Here is a 21,100-nt window from a genome sequence, read left to right as displayed (position 1 = left end):
TCAGATTACAGATTTAGGTCTTTTCTTCAGGCTACTATTTTAGGAAAGGTTTATCTTTGGACTTTAGTGTAGGCTCTGAGCAAATCTCACATTCGTCCTTGAAGTGAGGTCTGTATGGAGCACAGTTTGCTGCAGGCTCTCTCCCTGATCAGGAATAGATACAATAGTCAGACCACCAACACTGTTCATATCTGGAGAGAAGATCCCATAGCCTGCTCAGTGAATCTGAGTAGCCAGGGTCATAAATTTACATCCTCAGTTAAGTATTTACAATGGGTTAGCTGAGACTGGATGGAGCTAAGACAAAAAAAAAAAAAAAAAGGCAGCTTTTTTTTTAAGCATTTACATCTCTGTTGATAGCATTTCACTTGAAGCATACAGATTCTTCTTCATTAAAAAATTAATGCATTATTAGGTAAAAATGGCGGCAAAAGATGCACATTTCAATCTGTCTTAGCAGAGAATTTTGGTTTTTCAATGCCTATTTTTGGGGTGAACTGCACATGTTATTTTTAGGATAGTTTGATTTGCAAGAGCAAACAAAATACAAAATGGCTTTTAAGAGAAATTATGTATATCAGTTGTCTCTGTATTTCTATTTGGGGTGAGCAAAACAAAAAGTTCTTACAAAGAATGGTTAAGGTGTTTATATATATGATCCATTAAGGTTCAGGTAGAAAGATTGCTTTTGTAGTTTATAACTAAATACATACTGTGAAATGTAATAAAAATAACAGTTCTCCTTTTTGCTATGGAACCTAGTTCCATAGCTAAGATCTGGGTTTTGAACAGAAACAATTTTCTCTATGCTGTCTGTAAAAGGTCTGCATTGAGCACAGAATTGAATAGACCACAGAATCTTCAGGGGATGGTGGTGTTTGTTGTTTTAGTGGCATCTGTGACACTGGGGATTTTGTCAGTTGAGAACAAATAATAGCAATGGTGGGATGGGAATACTCACGTATTCTGCTGACCAGTTTGTGGGAAATCGTGATTCAGCTGCTAGGAGGCACAGAAAACAGTTATTCTTTGAGACTGTTGTAATAAAGGGTACAAAGGAGCATGGTGAAGAGCGTTCTCAACATCTACATACAGCCAAGAAGGATTACAATAGCCTAACATTTTTCAAGCTCTGACTAAACTGGTTTATCAAATAACTATTTAATAAAACTGTATTTTTACCATAAAATTATGACTTCAGACACTTACACAACCTTGAATTTCTTTGTCTATAGAATCTACAGAAATCTTTAAGAACTACAATTCTATCAAAGCAAATTAAGAATAGCATGAATAGAGGTCACATGCTGCTATTCATTAATGAACAACAGTGTGGTCATTTGTCACGTATGCAAGCAACCAGAAATCATTTTAGTCACCTAACTGAGAATTTCCTTAGAAGAACCTGTGAAAGAGAATGTCACTGCAACAACTTTTATCTGACTCTGGTTGTCAGATATACACTGAAATATGTCTATGAATGTAACTATTATCTTCTTATCCTGCCAGTAAATTCTCTATCTGCAGTGGATTTTGTGAGTTAAATGAGAAACCAAAAATATTACAGAAACCCCTCTGAGATGGACTTTGCAGATTAGAAGACTGCTGAATAAGACAATTGTATAGTCATTGACATGTAAGGAGAGAAAGCTGATTTCCATGTGTACTTCATTGTAGAAGTCATTATTCGAAAATATCTTAAATGTTTTATAAACAAAATGTTGGCCTTTGAATGATGCCCATATCCACTTTTTTTTTGTTTGTTTTTTCCTTCACTGGGGTTGTTTTTGCCATGCTAACAGAAGAAGTGGTCACCAGGAGTACTGAAGTGCTCAATGGGAATTTTTCTGTGTAAGACTGAGGAGGGAGGATCATGCCTTTGTTTTGGGCAACAGAACCCTACAGCTAAGCCTGCCAATTCAAATACAGGAGGGTTTTTAGTCATCTTGTTATAATGATGCATGAAAAAAGCAACAAACATATCACTGTGCAGTTAGATGCAGAGTAAAAACAAATACAGTGATGCTAGCCCCTCCTCAATAAAAAAGTTATTTTTCCACAGTTTTGGTTTGTTTGCATCAGTAATGGTGTATATATACACTAGGGATACATTTTTGTGCATTGACAGCATAATTCTAAGCCTCTAAGGGATTTCAGCAAAATAACTAAGGGAAATTAAAGTTTACACAGACACTATACACATAAAAATCCTATTATATATTAAATTTAATGGCTAAAATAAAAATTCCCATACAACAGAGCAGTTGCTGAAAAAAACACAAAACTTGAAAAAAACACAGAACTTTTTCTGAAGGTGCTGAGATGTATCTTGAAGTAAGATAAGGGTATACACTTTTCAGAATTGTCATCACTTGAAGAAGTAGGTCATCTTTGTGTTGTCATACTCTGTATTTCATCTGTACATAATTGAGTGAAATATTCAGCACTCCCAACCCTGTTGAATTAAGGAGCAGATAATTCCTAACACATGGGAGAAACACCAATTCCTGTGTACTTTTCTGATCTGCTGCAGTATTTAAAACTTTATCACTTGGTGTGGAAGAAGAAGAGATCATTGAAATGAACTTATTTCATAGTTGTGATGGTTTACAACTAAACATATCAAATAGTAACAATAATACAGGCTGAGATAACTTTGTCTTCCTCAATCACATACTGAAACTCTTTATTTGAGAAAAAGATAAAAGATGGTATTTTGTTTTGCATTGTTCAGAAACCAATTTCATCTTGCTTGCAAATTTAGCAAATAAAAAACCACATTCCTAAACTGAAAAGGCAATCCCTTCCTCCTCCTGTTGACAAAATTCTTTATTCTGCAGGGATTTTAACAGGTTTTTTGGTTTTATTTCTTTTTAATGTGGTGCTTTAAACTCATCTGAACCAGTTTTTGGGGTTTTCTATGATCTCTCTTTAGTGGCTAAAAAACACCTTGATGCTTAAATTCGACTAAATTTTGTGAATCTATTTATTGCTAATGCTATAATGCATTCTTCTCATGATTACTATTACAGAAATGCAGTTTTTAAAACTGATAGGATTTCATGAATCATTGAGTGATTTTGTTGGCTATCACATCACATATTGAAATAAACTGTGTTTCTCTGTACTACAATCCTATTGTGTCATACTCCAAACTTCAAATTACTACTGGCAAGAAAGGTGTTCTAATTTTAAAGCTAAATTTGTCCATGGAGCATTAATATCCATTTGGTTTGCAGCCAATATACCTTTCCTCCCATATAAGTCATATTTGTGAGATTCATTTCCCTAGGTTAAATTAGCCACATTTTTCTAACCTCTTCTCCAAAAATCAACCATCTGACTAAGCATTTGTTTGCACATCATTTCTCCACTTCTGGTGGAATCCAAAAATAAGTTTAAGTTCCTAAGTGACATTTTAGACAAAATTGATGTGTAAATTCAGGAGAATGAGCCTGGAAAACTGCCTGCGACCTCCACAGACGCTATATCTGTGAAAACCTCTGTGCATTTTTTCTAATCCTGGATGCCATAGAGGCTTCACTGTGGACCCTGTCTCTGCCAAACTGGCTTCATTTAGACAGTTACCTCCTGCCTGCCTAACACTGTTTGGATAGAGAAAATGTGAGATTTTAGTATTTTGGTTTTTGTATATTTTTTCTTCTGCCAGATCTACAGTCTTTGTGGTCGTGCTCTGAATATTTATGTTTCTCTATCAATCTATGTGGCATAGGTGGTAACTTTTTTATATGTAGATCTAGCAATTTGAATATTTCTACTAAAAGCAGGAGATTAAAACTCCTCAGTTTGTGTGGGATTTGAATTTGTAGATCACACATCCCAAAGAACTGCTGAGGCCAGCATTCCCATTCCAGATGGGAATGTAGCCTTCCTTCTCTGCATTTTGTTCAGGCAGTGTCTACCACAGGCAGAGCAACGCAGCAAGGAGGATGCACAGGCCTGAGGAGTACAGAGCAATTTGTGGATGGACATACACAGCAGACAGATGCCAATGAAGAGTTGTTAATATTAACATATTCACCACCTCAGTGAGCCCTTTGGATAGTGCCTGCTGGCCAGACAGTCACCAGTCAGGTCAGCAAGCATCAACTTCTCCACCCCCTTGGAACATACCAGCCAACCTTTGCACACTTGCTGGGTTGTTACCATCCATTTCTCTGTATTTTCCTTTTGGCTTTGTACCTCTTCATGTCAGGATATTTCTTCCTGAATTTTTCTCCCTGCCTGTGACCCTATGTGGCTTTACTCTTTTTTTTTTTTTTTTTAGTTTTCTTATATCACCTGGTTTTCTCTAAAATACCATCTCAGCAGCCTTTTTCTCAACAAAACTGAGACGAGGACTCTCAGCTGTGCTGTAACAACCTAGGCCTTGAATCAGATGCCTGAAACTCTGAGCTGAGCCTTTCAAGAGTTCCTTCACTCCTTTAGTTTGCAGAAAGGGCCATTCTGTAACAAGCAGGGCAGAGCTCTTGCTTGATGACTGAAAACCAGACATTGACAATGAATGCTAGACGTGTGCCCTTTTCATAATGACATTCGTTTATTACAAAACCGTGTGAGGAGAACATTGTGACAGAGCTATTTTGTTCTGCCCAGCAAAATATTGGGTTGTAAGGGTTGCTGAAACCAGGGAGAGAGCTGTGGATTCAGGGTATTAAAGCTCTTGTATCACTTGTAGTGCCAATCAAAATGTCTATGGCCAATTCAGAGACCAAAGGGTGTGAAGAATTCTGTAAAGAAATAAGAAGATTTATCTAGTGAAGACTGCTAAAAGAAGATGATATCCATTTCCCAAGTCCTAATAAATTTGGGTTGACAGGCTAACTGAAGAGGTAGCCTTAGGGAAAAGCTTGCATTAAGGGCATGAGGTTAACTGAGGAAAAGACAAGTCTAAGACTAAGGCATATGACTTCATGGTACAAAATTTGATTTTACAGAGAACTATTCTGACAGGGAATCAGGAGCTAGAGGCCTGTTGCTATAAGATGGTTTTTGTACATTCTTTTGTGACTAGATATCTGCATAGTAATGAAAAACCATTATATGAAACACATAGCTTTGGGAGTAGTATGTGCACTGTTTATACAGCAGCACTAAAAAACAAAGTGGTAAATAGATGCAGAAATAGAAAAAGCTCAAGAGAACAATGGCAAGGTTCATTCAATCACTGGATATCTGGACAATTCCAGGTTATTTCCCTACTATCACATTCATCATTATGGCAGAGAGGCAAGTCTGGGAGTTCCATCTTTTGATAAAATTTAGTGCATTTTGCCAGTCTGCTAATCATCAAATTCCTTTCTTCATATTAATTGTCATTATATTCCTTTTTAAGAATTCTACCATATGCTCAGCACAAAGCATAGTCCTTGAAATTTACTCCAGGGAAAAGACACTAAATAGAGACAGCAAGCAGTGGAAACAGTGACTGGGTAACTAAACACTTAGTACCACTACTAAAGTTGCTGAAGTCGTTATGGGCATCCAGAGAATGGAGTCTGTGAAGGATTTAAATGAGGGAAAGGGAAGTGATGATGAATCTGAGAAGGAACAAGTGCATGAGCAGTGAGTAGGCTACAGCTGGGAGGTATGAGGTGGAATCTGCATCAACAGGAGGAGAGCCAAGTGTAGATGTACCCCAAATGCAGATAGAAAAGAAACAAACACAGAGACCCTAGAAACTGGATATAAAGAAATAAAAATAAAATAGTTCAAACAAATGGCACTGCGAAAAGAACATGTGAATTTAAAGTGTAAATGAACATGTTCATAAAGAATATCTATATAGCAGTAATTGTTTTAACTATGGATTATGTCATGGCAGAAGCCACTTCATTATGTTTTTATGTAATTAAAGATGGCTAAGGCTAGATTCTGAAAAGCTTAATACATTTAAGTACTGTCTTATTCTCATGCCCTGTGCTGACTGAAGCTATATTAGCACAAATAATAATGGCATTATTTCTGCTTACATTGGGAAATGAGCATTTTTCAGGCTGAATGTATAAAGCAAAATCTACCCCCTTTTTGTGGGTTTAAAATCTTTTCAACCCTCCAATAAATTTAAAAAAAAATAACTATGATAATTATTTTGCCAACTTTTTTATATTGATCTCCACAAACTTTATGAGAAAACAATCAAAGCTACTATGAAATTGGATCTGTTTTTCAGTAGCCTTTTTATGCTACATTTTATCTAGCATTTTTAGTCCATTTCAGACTTCTAATAATAATATAATGATTTTCTGTGGGGCAGATTTGTTTCCTGGAGCATTGCTTCTATTTTCAGTTTATAAAAGACAGTACACAACATATGTATGGCTTCCAATACTGTTTTCTAGGAAAAGAGAGGAAACTGTGCTAGGAATTCCAGATAAACCCATCTAAAAGAAATATTTGCAAGAAAAATGAGTTATGTTTTGAACATTCATTTTAAAAAAATAAATTGTACTTCTTAGTGCTTCCTCAACAAATGATGTGTAGTTGGAATACTTTAACTCCTAAGGAGAATAATAGATCCTGGAGGATTATTATTTAAATGCTTTTTTCAACAGAAAATAATTTAAACCTAAATTATAATGGTCTGATTCAGAGCCACATTCAGTTTGGATTTGCAAAGGATTTAGTAAGTGTTAGGGGACACTACTGATTCAGCTGATAAACTGCATTTATTGGGACAGCATTATTGGGTACTATTATTAAATGTTTTTGTGTCAATTACTAGGATTCTCACTAGTTTGGTCATTTCTATAAAAAGTAGAATAATAAATACACAAGATAACTTTTTGGTGACCTGAATGATAATGCATATATTCTTGCTTTGCTTGTGCCTCGACCAAAATTTTAAATAGCCTCTCCTTAGTTGCATTTCCATAAAAACAGCACATTTGAGCTGTTCTTACTTAAGATTTTTTGTCATATCATCTGTGTTTCTTGTAATTTATATATCACTTATAAAAATTGCTGATCAGCTATTTTTAAATGTAGATTTTATTGCACATGATACACCACTTATCCACCAGTGAAGCTCATATTGCACTAGTGAAGTAAACCTTCATTAGCTATTCTAGTATCCAGAAGAGACTGTTTTTCTTTCCTTTCAGTGCCTTTCTGTGCTTAAAATTTTCTTTTGCTATTTTAAAGGAACTGTGAGCTAAATCCCACTGGAAACAGTGTGATTACTCCTCTCATGTAGTAGCTAGGCAACTGGCAAGGAAATCTTTTGCACACATAGAAGCACTTGTCCTTTTTCTGATTTTGGGGAAGAAGAGTATGAGGAGCCAGTGTGCAGCAGGGATTTAGCAGTGAAGTGAGCAGAGAGGTGATCTTCCTGTTGAGTTACAGCCATAAAGAATTTATACAGATACCTGTACCAAACCTCGAGAGGATTTCCTGAGAGAAACACAGCCATGAGTGCCAGTTGGTTCCCTTTTTCTCAGGCTAGCAAAATTATAGGGACCTATTGATAGATTATAGAGGCTTTAGAAAGAAATATATGTTAGAAACATGTCAGCAAACTTTGCACATATAGGTCATCAATACTTTGGAAAAATGCTGTTGCTGGTTTTTTTCACAGTACCTTTTTATATTTGCTCATCTTGGCTTTCTAGAACCTGATATACTCCATTTCTGGAATGGTGCTATGGAGCTTCCTTCAAAAGCAGAAAACAAAATAAATAACTTACCAGGATGCATAGCATTCAGATTGAAAGAATTCAACTGTATCAGCTGAAAACACTGCATGATTTTATTGTTACTTTTTCAAATAAGTAACTTCTTATGTTTGTTGTATCACAGGTACAGGAATGGCTGTGCTTAAACTGCCAGACCCAAAGGGCAATGTCAGGACAACTTGGAGATATGGGCAAGGTGCCACTTCTGAAAACAGGCCCTTCACAACCAACATCCAAAGCACCTGCTCCTCCTCAGAAACGTCCTGTGCCTGCTGTCTCCCATTCCCCTCAGAAGACTTCCACACCGCCCACTCCAGCAGCAGCAAAGCCAAAAGAAGAACCAGGCGTTCAGAAGGAAGCTCCGAAACTTCAGAGATTGGAAAAAACATTGTCAGCTGATAAAATCCAGCAAGGAATTCAAAAGGAAGATACAAAACCTAAACAGGGAAAACTTGTCAAGACACCCTCAGCTGATAAAATCCAGCTTGCTTCTCAGAAGGAGGACCCAAGGATTCAGCAAACAAAATTGACAAAGACAGCCTCCTATGACAGAGTTTTGCAGGAAGTTCAGGAGGAGGATAAAAAACTTCAAGAAGCAAAGCTGGCAAAAACATCCTCAGCTGACAAAATTTTGCATAGAGTTCAGAAGGAAGACATAAAACTTCAAGAGGCAAAATTGGCAAAGGTACCTTCAGCTGACAAAATTTTACAGGGAATTCAGAAAGAAGACCCAAAACTCCAACAGATGAAAATGGCAAAGGCACTGTCAGCTGACAAAATCCAACCTGCAGCTCAGAGGGAAGATACAAAACTTCAGGAGGTAAAATTGCCAAAGGCAGCTTCAGTTGATAAAATCCAACATGGAATTCAGAAAGATATAAAACTTCAACATGAAAAATTAAAGAAAACTTCATCGGTGGATAAAATCCAAGAGGAAGGTCAAAAAGAAGAAACAAAACTTCAGCGAGGGAAACTCTCTAAGACACCTTCAGCAGATAAAATTCCTGCAACAACAACTGCAGACCAAAAGATCCCCCTAAGCACATTGGAAGAAGATAAAGAAACTGTGCTCCCAGAAAAGAGCACACCACACCCAGAAGACAAAAAGGCAGAAATTACAGCTGAGATTAAAGACCATGGTGCTGAAGAGAAAGCAGAAGTTGAAGCACCTTATAAGGGACTGCAGGCTAAGGAGCAAGAAGATGTTAAGAAAGAGGATTTGACAACTGGGATTTCACAAGAGGTTTTGAAAGCTGAAAAAGCTCAGGAAGCAGAAATTCCTGTTCAAACAGCACCTTTGCCAGGAGCCGACCACGTGGAAGCAGTGCGAGAAAAAATAGTAAGTGTTTTTCTCCCTCCCAATTCTCTCTCTCCACCTTAGAATCTGATCCTTGCAGACCCTCTCCTTCCTGTTTTACTGTTATTCTCTTTACAAAATGATTCAAAATGATAAAACCAATGACTCCCATTGAGTGAAAGTTTCACCAGTTAGTCCTATGCTCTACATGCACATTTCAAGGTTACTTGTCTGTTTTTAAGTCTCAAGCAGTTAAGCATTTGAAACTAAGGCAAAGCTCCTGTTCAATAATTTTTCCAATATTTCAGATTTATTTAACTTGATCTCTTGACTCTTCAGACCTCAAAGATTAATTGTTGAAATTGGGGTGTTTTCACAGTTCTCAATCTCAAAAGGGAATAATCTGAGAGAGTAACATGTACAGTGCTTTGCAATAACAAAATATAATATAAATTTTAGGAATACTTTGTGATGCCTGAACATGGTTCATGAAAGTATGTAATCTTTACATCTTTTTACTATTTAATTGCTTTATCTCATATAGACAAGTACATTCAGGTAGGGTACTTGTGGGCTCTCAAGTCAGAGGAATGGGTGAGTTTATAATAGCATGTACTAGAGGTTCATTTTATCAGCTGAAGAGAATAGCATGCACAATTTGTTGAGAAATGAAAAGTTAAGGGGTTTTGTATCAGCACTGCAAATGAGGTGCTGATTATTATGTTATGAAAGTAGTGTGTTATGAGGGAATATTGTAAACCCAGGGTAACCCCGACAAAGGGAAGAAATGATGCATCTGACTCCATGGACATCAGAAGGCTAATTGATTACTTTATTATACTATATTATTCTATACTATATTACAATAGATTTAAACTGAAACTGCACAAGCACTCAACTCCACAAAATCTTGTGACTGTCTCCTGACAGTCCCAACACACACACATGTGGATGCAATTGGTCACCTCAGCTAAACAATCTCCAGAACACCTCCCACATGAGCACAACACGAGGAGCAACAAATGAGATAAGAATTGTTTTTCCTTTTTCTGAGGTTCCTCGCTGGGATTCCCAGAAAATATCCTTGGGAAGCTGAGCCTTGCTTTTCTCTGTGAAGAGAAATGTGGCCACAAGAGTAGGAGTAGGCTTAGGGGAAGAATTTAACCTTTGCCAGAATTATGTTTTCAAATAATCCTAGTCAAAAAGATCAAGGATTTGTTTGATTTTATTTCATGTATTTCCTGGTGATAATTAAGATATCTGGACAGAAAAATATTCTAATTCAGAAATTTTGCTTTGGAAAATAGTATTTTTATGAACCAAGTCTCCTGTCTGAAATAAACCTCCTATCACATGTTATGTTTACTGCTCTTGATCATATCAAGAGTTATGGTGTATGACTGTACTGAATTATGCTTAGAGTAACATAGCCAGAAATTCTACCTTTTGGACCAAACAAAAAGGAGATCTTGGAAAATCCTATTTCAAATTGTTCAGTATTAAAAATAAAGAAGGTTTCTCACCTAGCTTGTGCTTAGTAAAATTAACTGTGATTTATTTTTAATTTTTCTTTATTGAAGTACTTCAGTGTTGTCTGTGCTGTTCATCAAACACTGCTAGACACAGCTCTTCCCAAGAGAGCATGTGATAAAAGTGGAAGAGGTGATGCCAATTTAGATATCACACGTTGCTTCCATTTCACTAGGTAAAAGACAACATGTACACATTAAAGAATATAATTTACATGTATTTCAGGGTGGAATTATATGGAGGATTTCAGCTAGGTATATTTTTAATTAGGGATACAAGGAAAAACCTTTCTGCACTTGACAAACTACTGTCATTTTATATTCAATTCTGTGGAAATGGTAGTTACTAACTCTTCCAGCTTTCCAATAGTAGATAAGCAATTTTTGCTATCTTGTTTTTCACTTAAAAAAAAAAAGAAAAGGCAGCAATAAGTCCCTGAAGCCATGAAAAGGCTAAAGTTCTGATTCAGTACAAACAGTAGAATAATCCATGGGAAATCATAGAATCATAGAATGCTTTGTATTGGGAAGGACCTTAAAGTTCATCTCATTGCAACCCCTCTGCCATGGTTAGGGACACCTTCCACTAGAGCTGGTGGCTCAAAGCCCCATCCATCCCAGCCTTGTGCACTTCCCTGGGTGGGACATCCACGTCTTCTCTAGGCAACCTGTGCCAGTGATTCACCACCTTCATAATAAACAATTCCTTCTAAATATCTAACCTAAATTTGCCCTCAGTAAGTGTGAAGCCGTTTTGCTTTATCCTGTCCATTCTCTTATAAATATTCTCACTCTATCCTTTTTGTAGGCTCCTTTCAGGCTCAGGGCAAATCACAGATATCAATTGAATTTAGAGCTCTGGTATCCTAAAAAAAATAAAAAGTGACTTCAAGATTCAAACATTTTTAGATGTTTGAGTCTCAAAGTGTGATTTAAGGAATCATAAAGCCTTTTTTTTTTCTTCAAAGCATTTTTTCAATAATATTTTGAAATATCTTCAAATTGTTTTTAAAGAATAAACTGACTGCTCATGTTTTACAGAAACTGACTTTCCCTGAGAAACTGTGTGATAATATTGACTATTGACATAGCAATAGCAGTTTGTTGTTCTAACAAGGATGCCTAGAAATCTTGGAGGTTTAACACATGCAGTTTGTCAGTAGCTCATTGCCATCTTGTAAACTCACAAATTTATACAGAGGTAGTTCAGCATATCTGTATGAACCCATTACCATTTTGTCAATTGGCATACATTTGCAATGTATTTAATATAAATGTATATGTACCCTTATTACAACCTTCTTCTGATTACTAAGGAAAGATCACATGCTTCAGTTGAGTAATTGGATAAATATTAATATTTTGTTGATTGGCATCATTATTATAACACATGCCACAAAACACAGCCCAGAGAGATAGAAAAAGGAGGATAAAGTTGTCTGTAAGCAGTTTTTCTGGATACAAATAAAATGCTTCATTTTGAAAATATAAAATTGGAATGTATATTATGGAGCTTAGTCAACCATGTTTCTTTTCCACTTTGTGAAACCTTTTTTTTTTTTTTTTATAATGTAGATATCTTTATCTCCTTTATAAAAAACCCAACATTTTAAAAATTATGAGTTCCTTTGCAAAATAAAATTTCTGTCTTCTGCAACAGAATATAATCTTGCTAGCTAGAAACAATTTTTTCTAAAAAAATTTTTTTTCTTTTAACCATATTTTTCTTTTAATAAATTTCTTTAGTTTGGTAACTGATGGAACTTTTTCATAGAATCATAGAATCTTTAAGGTTGAAGAAGACCTCTAAGATCATGAAGCCATTAGCTCAGCATTACCACTTTCACCACTGAAACATGTCCACAACTACCACATCCAGTTGTTTTTTGAACCACAAGCTTTATATTTTCAAATAAGAATAATAAAAATGAGGAAGAGTACAAAAAATAATATTTATAAAGCTAAAAATTCTAATACAAAATACTTGTGAAATTATTTGATTCTGACATCACAGAAATGCCACAGGAATAGCACAATTACAGTTGAAATTAGATCATTTTTTACATTAGTTAGAGAGGGTGCATTTGCTGTTTTTAAAGTCTTATCCAGACTGCAGATTTTACAAATCTCTTTCTTCCTCATTTCTCAAGAAGTTTCTCTCATCAATGTCTGTATCAGAGCTAAATTTGTCCAGTATTAAAAAAACACAGTAGGCAAACTCAGAGGAAATGCCATTGAAGTATTCAGAAAAGCCCAGTATTGCAACATGTGCCAAAGTACTTCCTAATTTACAAGAGAAAAAAAAGGATTTTTTATTTAAATGCATTTTTTCAGTCTCAAAGAGTTGTGGAATATATATATATGATCTTTATCAACATTGTTTTGGCAATATTTTGTCATTCATCTAAAAATATTATGTTTATGATATGTTTGCAAGTTTAACAATGATGCTGTCTTTGTGGATGTGATAGGCAGTACCACAGAAAATAAGCTATCTGTCCTTAAACAATAGATGTAGCTAGTGGCAATATCCTAAGTCTCAGATTACACAAAATAGGGAACAAAAGCCCAGAGATTTTTCTTGTAAGTATTGCTTATTGTAAGTTACATGCATATTGATCTCAAAACATGATATACAGGATAATTTTTGCATGTACCATGGTGCAGGCAATGATACAAACAAAAAACATTAGAAAATATATTGATATTTTGGTAACCTTTTAAAAGAAAGTTAGATTTTTCTCATCCTTTTTATTTGTAGTGAGAAATGAAGTCTGTCCTCAATATTGATCTTTTTCTTCTCCTTACTATACCAACAGCAGACTTTCTCACATTCAGTTTTCTGGGATTCATAGCAGTCATTTATGACATTCCCTGAGGTTCAACACCAGGGTGGGCAACAGCTGCCATCTCCTCTGGTTTGGTCACAGGAGTTATTAGATGTTGGACTCAGCTGCAAGGAGAATGGCTGGAGCTGTTCCGTGACCAGTTGTTCTCTACCTTTTTCTGTGCTTAACTGTTGAGTCAATGCCTTCTGTCTCTGCTTTGCAACTGACAGTATCACATCATCTTGGAGAGCCAAGGTCTGAAAGGTTCACTTTCACAGGATGGATGCATTCTGTCCATCAGCTCCTGGGAAACCTTCTGAGCTTGAGCAATGTTTGCATTTTTCAGTAGCTCATCTAAATTGATCATAATGAGTTTTGTTGGGTGTCCCTTCATAAGTGTGAACATACCGGTCAGAAATGAAAAAATGACAATCAAGTGTCAGGTGAAGTTTTAGTGAGGAGCATGCTATTTATAGAGGGGAAAACAGTTTGATTTTAATGATAAATGTATTTTTGAAACACAGCAAAATAAATTTCCCTTAAGAACTTTCTTCTTTAATAAAGAGAAAAAAAATGTAAATATAACATGCAAAACCTGAAATTTTTACTTTTGCTTCATTGCTGACTTTTTGTAAAGACCATACATAATTCTGTCCTTAAGGGCTAGAGAATATCCAAGACTAGATTCTTCAGAATTTGAGAGCTGTAGGCTTCAAATAGTGATGCCTTTCCAAAGATCTTGTAAGAATTGCAGGTTTCTCCATGTTTATGTATTAATCACAGCTTTACCATTCAAGAAGTCCTTAGAAATATTTGTTTTCACATTGGATTTTTATTTGCAATGGATTTTGCTGTGACATCAGATATTTGAATTTGCAATATTGGTTATAATGTTGATAATCTTGATAATATAAACTGAAAATGCAGTTTATATTCAAAGTAATATCTGATTTTGCAAACCATTTAATAAATCACTCCTGTGAATGATGATTAATTAATAAAATATTAATTAGTATGCACTGTAATAATAATATAAATATTTGATACTAATATAAATATTAGTGTTTGAGCGTAGGATTATGTTCAAAGTGATATGGCTAAAAGCAAGAACACATAACTTAAATGTAAATAAAACCTAAACCTGATTGGTTATAAAAAGTAACATCACTGACTATAATAAAAAGTTGGGTTTTGATATTTTGACCCTAATTGTAACTTTAGTGTGAATAAACTTTGAAAATACTTGTAGTTCATAGCAACTTGAGTGTAAATGTAATTTAACATTATAATTAACACTCAGGATAATTTTTCTAGTATATTTATTCCACAGTATTTTTAACTACTTTTCAAGTAATTCTGTTACCAATGAAGATCATAAATTAAACCTTTAAAAAATGGTTTGCTCTACTTCAGAAATCACTGACTTAGATTAGCAAAGTTGGTAAATATGACCTATTATTGAGAGCCCTAACAAAAATAAAGATCACATCATATTATTAAAATCATGAAACTTTGAGATGCTTGTTCTCAAATTGCCAGTGGATTTGGGGACACTTCTTAAAATTGTCAGCCCAGAGCAGAGCTATGGTGACCTGTATTTTGGAAAGTGAACTGTGTTTTAGCCAAACAATGAGGTACTTTCACTAAGTACAGAGCATTTCACAGCTGTGAGAAGCAGGAGTGAAACTGGTCCAGAAATACTTTCTGTAGGATATTTTTAGTATTTTTGTTATTTATAGAAGGAGATAGAGATGCTTGTCGGTCAGAATGAGGTAGAAGAATCTGGAATGTCAAAGGGTGTTTCATTAGGGATGAGAAGGAAAACATTGGTTCTGATGCTCAGTCAGGAACGCCTGCCTTGTTTGCTTCCTTTAATCAAAGGCTGACCATCGTGCTTTCCTCCCTGCAATTACACTGCCCCTACCAGCAGCTTGCTCAGCACTACCAATTTACCAAGAAACTTATTTTTTATGAGGTACTCAAAAAATAGTTGTACAGTGCCCAGCTGTAGGGGACATTCCAATATGTGGGGACATTCCAGATGTCATTAAATCATGCTTCACTGCTCTATGTATTCTGTTGCATGTTGAAATGTGGAATACTTCAATCAACAAAATCAAATAATGAGTGCAAAACTTAACACATTTCTAGACAATTATAAAATGTTGAATGGGCAAAGAAAGGAGCAGACTCCAGAAATTCTGCAGACATTTGTCAAGCTATATTACTTTGTATTGAAAACCATGTAGACAGCTTTGAAACATAGTAAATAAAATCTTCAAATAAATAAACCCCTGGGCAAGTTGTCCCATGAATGTGTGATCAAATGGCAGGTTATCATTACTAAGTGTTCTTAAAACAATTAAATTTTATATTGAAAAGAGAAGTTCATCTTATAACTGGCAAAATCAGTTGCCAGTGTGGACATCCATGCAAAGCTTCGTTAGAATCAATGCAAAAAATCAAAATTTGAGGCATTTTTTGTTTTATTCTAATAGCTTTGAATAGCAAAATTAGTGTTCAGTCTTCATCTGAGGCGTGAACTCATCCTTTAGAAAAAAAAAATCACTTGTTAATTGCCAGGAGACATTAAGAATTTATATAAAAATATATACACACGCGTTATGTATTTATTTTTTTAGGAAAAGGAGGATGACAAATCAGACACATCAAGCTCTCAGCAACAGAAAAGTCCACAAGGTCTGAGTGACACCGGGTATTCTTCTGACGGGATATCAAGTTCACTTGGTGAAATTCCAAGTCATATCCCCACTGATGAAAAGGATTTACACAAAGAAATTTGTAAAAAAGACGCCATTTCACAAGAAAGTCCACCAAGCCCCTCAGATCTAGCTAAATTGGAAAGTACTGTACTCTCAATTTTAGAAGCTCAGGCAAGCACTCTTTCTGATGAAAAATCTGCAAAAAGCAAAGAGCTTTCAGAAACATATGGTGAACAGACAAAGGATCAACTTAAAACAAAGCCTTTGCCCGTCACTGCAGAATCTTACAGTTCAGATGAGGAAGACTTAAAAGCTATCAAAGAAGGTGAAGGAACCATTGTAGAAGAGGGCAAAGGAACAGCTTCCTCCCAGGCAGAGTACAAGGAAGAGCATGAAGGAGATGACATTTCAGCAAGAAGGCAACAACGCTATGACTCTGTGGAGGACAGCAGTGAGAGTGAAAACTCACCTGTCCCAAGGAGAAAAAGAAGAACTAGTGTTGGTTCTTCAAGCAGTGATGAGTACAAACGAGATGACAGCCAGGGATCAGGTGATGAGGAAGACTTCATTAGAAAACAGATTATAGAGATGAGTGCTGATGAAGATGCTTCAGGTTCCGAAGATGATGAATTCATTAGAAATCAACTCAAAGAGATCAGTGCAGCTGAAAGCCAAAAGAAAGAAGAAGTGAAAAGCAAAGCCAAAGGAACAGCTGGAAAGCACAGAAGAATGACACGGAAAAGTAGCGCAGGCTATGATGAGGATGCAGGGAGAAGACATTCATGGCATGATGACGATGATGAGACTTTTGATGAAAGCCCAGAGCCAAAATACAGGGAAAGTAAAAGTCAAGACAGTGAAGAACTTGCAGTATCTGGAGGAGGAGGCCTTCGACGTTTCAAAACAATAGAACTAAACAGTACAATAACAAACAAATATTCTGAAGTATCTGAACCACAAAAAGGTATTTTATATTTTGATGAAGAGCCTGAGCTAGAGATGGAGAGTCTTACAGATTCACCAGAAGATAGATCTAGAGGAGAAGGATCTTCTAGTTTACATGCTTCTAGCTTCACACCAGGTACATCTCCTACTTCGGTGTCATCACTTGATGAAGACAGTGACAGTAGTCCTAGTCACAAAAAACTGGGAGGGGAGAGCAAACAACAGCGCAAAGCAAGGCATCGGACTCATGGTCCTCTTCTTCCCACTATTGAAGATTCTTCAGAAGAAGAAGAACTAAGGGAAGAGGAAGAACTGCTAAAGGAACAAGAGAAACAACGCGAATTAGAACAGCAACAAAGAAAAAGTTCTAGCAAAAAATCCAAAAAGGACAAGGATGAGCTTAGAGCCCAGAGAAGAAGGGAACGTCCAAAGACTCCACCAAGTAATCTTTCTCCCATTGAAGATGCATCTCCAACAGAAGAATTACGACAGGCTGCAGAAATGGAAGAACTGCACAGGTCCTCTTGTTCTGAATATTCACCCAGCATTGAGTCAGAACCCGAAGGTTTTGAAATCAGCCCAGAAAAAATAATAGAAGTGCAAAAAGTTTACAAATTGCCTACTGCTGTCTCTCTATACTCACCAACAGATGAACAACCAACTGGACTTCCAAAAGAAGACAGTGGTCAAAAGACATTGAAAAGTGCTGAAGAGGTATATGAGGAGATGATGCATAAGTCCAAATCATTTCAAATGTCAAATGAAAAAGATGAAGTATTTGAAAAAGAATCTTTATATGGTGGAATGTTAATAGAGGATTATATTTATGAATCTTTAGTAGAGGATACTTACAATGGAACTATTGATACTAGTCTTGTTATGAGACAAGATGAGAGCAGTGAATATATACAACAGAGAGGAAAAGAGAAAAAGCCAAGAGCTTCAGAACAGGTCTATGGTGAACCACAGAAAGTTAGTGATCTAGAGAAAGACTACTATAGTGTTGAGACTTTACATACTATTGTGCCTCAAGAAGATATCGTTTCTAGTTCTTACATTATCCCAGAAAGTCATGAAATAATTGTATTAGACAGCACAGTAACTTCCACCATGGAGGAAAAGCATTTGTTAGATGCAGAAGCTGCTTATGAAGAGCTTATGAAAAGGCAGAAAATGCAGCTAACCCCAGGGTCTAGTCCAACACAACCAGCTTCAGATTTCATTCCCACATCTGATACAAAGGTGTCTGGAGGTGGAGAAATAGTAGATAGTACATCGTTAACATCAAGCACTACTTCAGCAATCTCAGACGTGTCACCTGTCAGTAGCACAACACTTTCTATCCCAGATGTTAAAATAACACAGCATTTCACAGCAGAGGAAATTGAAGATGAATACTTAACAGATTATGCCAGAGAAATTCAAGAAATAATTTCTCATGAAACATCAATATTGACCTACTCTGAGACATCAGAAGGTGCTGCATCAGTTTTACCTTCTGATACAGCTTCCTTAACATCATCTACATCTTCAGTTTCTACCACAGATAGTTCCTCACCCACAGATAGTGCAACCACAGGATTTGTAGGTCCATCAGATGGTGTAAGTAAACCAGCAGATTCTGAAGGTGTCAGGATAGTAACACAGGTTCCCTTAACATCTGCAAAAGAGTACTCTGAAGTGAGCATGCCTTATGAATCTATTGTCGGAGCCACTAAAAAACCATCTCTTGAATCAGATGCAGAGAGTGTGGAGCAAACTGCAGTTTGTTTGCCTGAAAGTGCACCTTTAGTTGTGGCAACTACAGTTACAAAATCCAAGGAATATGCAGCTGACATCATTACCTTTGATACATCCAAAGCAGAGAAGGAAGCAGCTAGAAAAATTAAAAGTACGGTAGAGGCTGGCAGTGTCAAAATTCGTCATGAAGAGCCACACAAAGAATTGGGTGTTGATATGACAAGGATTGATTTGACTAATGCTGCATCTGAGCAACCACCTATATGTGTAGCACCAGTACCAGTTACAGAGCCTGCATCAGAAACATCCTCTGTACTCATTCACAGTGTTGTAAGTAAGACCAGCATGGTCTCTGTGCCTTCCTCAGCTCCTGCTGTTTCAGCCAAAGTATTCTCTCTTTTTAGAAGCTCTTCTTTGGATTCTTCTGCTCATCCTTCTCCACCCCCACCTCCTCCTCCTCCACCACCTCCTCCACCACCATTACCACCACCACCTATTTTACCCAAGCCAGCCATTTATCCCAAAAAGAAGCCACAGATTAAGGCTCCAGCGGCAACAGCTCCCACAGTGATACCTCCAGTCACAAGTGTTCCAACACTAGAGTCCACAGCTGTTCTAAAGGATCATGTGGTACCTATCACTAAAACATACACCCCAACACCACCTCCTGTACCACCCAAACCATCCTCCATTCCAGCAGGGCTTGTTTTCAGTCACAGGACACCTGAAGTAACTAAACCACCAATTGCTCCTAAACCAGCAATTCCTCCACTCCCAATAGCTGTTCATAAGCCAGCAGAAACACAGCCCAAACCAGTAAGCTTGGCATTGACTTCAAGTATGACTCTGAATTTGGTAACCACAGCTGAATACAAAATACCGTCCCCCACTTCCCCTTTGTCTCCACACTCTAACAAATCTTCACCAAGGTTGGCAAAACCCTCACAGGAAACCTATGTTGTGATCACATTGCCATCTGAGCCTGGAACTCCCACTGAAGCTATAACTAGCCAGGCTGTTACCAGCTGGCCTTTAGAAGCACCTTCTAAAGAACAGATTCCCCAACCTATGCAACCAGTTTTTACTACATCCATGAAAACTCTGGATATTCAAAATATGGCAGGTCAGAGTATGTATATTTCAGGTGCACTGCAAGCTATTCCTGTGACAACACAATCAACTTTTGAAAAAATACCCAGTTCAAAACCAGAAGTAGTCACAACAGACATAACCAAGACCACAGTGTCTGTGGTTAAGGGTCCAGTGCCTGGTTATGGTTTAGGTAGTGTTGCTATTACTATACCTCCAGAGCCACTACATATTGTAGACCAGCCCAGATACAGAGAGAATGGAAGATTCCATCCTTTGGGCGATGTCATCGACCTTCGCACTTTAACTAAGATGGACATTGAAATGAGGGACAGCTGTATGGATCTCTCTGCTGTTTCCATGGATGTAAGAAGGCAAATGCCAGCAAGTGACACAGGTGGACGGCCAGTAAGTACTGTCCAGCCATCCATAATAAATCTTAGCACTGCATGTGTTGCTGATGCTTCTCTGCCTGCAGTCACTGAGACAGTGACTGTAATGACTTGCACTGCCACTGTGAGCTACACCACCAGCACAGACAGCCTTGTGGATCTGGGGCACGCCATGACAACGCCGCTGCAGCTAACAACATCAAAACATTTCGAGCCTGCATACAGAGTAACAGGCAGCCAGGCCTTCTCTGTAGGTAGAGATGAAGTGCCAATAAATTTATCACTAGGTACTTCAACACAGGCAGTGACATGGGCTACTACAAAGCCTGTTACTGTACCACCTGTTGGGGTTACAAATGGTTGGACTGATCTCTCCACTTCTCAGGAGCCAGGAGAGGGTGGAGCAGTTGACCTTAGCACTACGAAATCCCACAGAACAGTGGTAACAATGGATGAAACTGCTTCAGGTATCATAACAACAGTAATAGAAGATGATGAAAAGCCTGTAGATTTGACTGCAGGGAGAAGAGCTGTCTGCTGTGATATGGTTTATAAATTGCCATTTGGTAGGAGCTGTACAGCACAGCAGCCTTCTACTACACTTCCTGAAGATCGCTTTGGCTACAGAGATGACCATTATCAGTATGATCGTTCAGGGTCATATGGCTACCGAGGAATTGGAGGTATGAAACCATCTATGTCTGACACAAATTTATCAGAAGCTGGACTATTTGCATACAGAAGCAAGAATAGCTTTGATTATCGAGTTGGGGCAACTGATACAGCAGTAGATCTTACTTCTGGAAGAGTAACTACAGGTCAGTATGACACAGCAGCAGATCTTTCTTTGAAATATAATTTTG

At 37.0% G+C, this 21,100-nt stretch overlaps 1 protein-coding gene across 9 annotated transcripts in view; it reads left to right on the top strand.

Annotated features, from left to right (window-relative positions):
- Positions 1-21,100, top strand: part of PCLO (piccolo presynaptic cytomatrix protein) — a 324,118-nt gene that overhangs the window by 132,976 nt on the left and 170,042 nt on the right. For all 9 annotated transcript variants that reach the window (XM_077179156.1, XM_077179155.1, XM_077179152.1 and 6 more), the window contains exons 4-5: positions 7,819-9,033; positions 15,991-21,055. In XM_077179156.1, coding sequence (XP_077035271.1) covers positions 7,819-9,033; positions 15,991-21,055 — 6,280 coding nt within the window. The remainder of the gene's footprint in view (positions 1-7,818; positions 9,034-15,990; positions 21,056-21,100) is intronic.

This window comes from Agelaius phoeniceus, chromosome 5 (genome assembly GCF_051311805.1).
Source record: "Agelaius phoeniceus isolate bAgePho1 chromosome 5, bAgePho1.hap1, whole genome shotgun sequence".
Taxonomy (NCBI): Eukaryota; Metazoa; Chordata; class Aves; order Passeriformes; family Icteridae; genus Agelaius; species Agelaius phoeniceus.
Note: the sequence above shows the minus strand (reverse complement) of the source record. Positions and strands in the feature narration are given on the sequence as shown.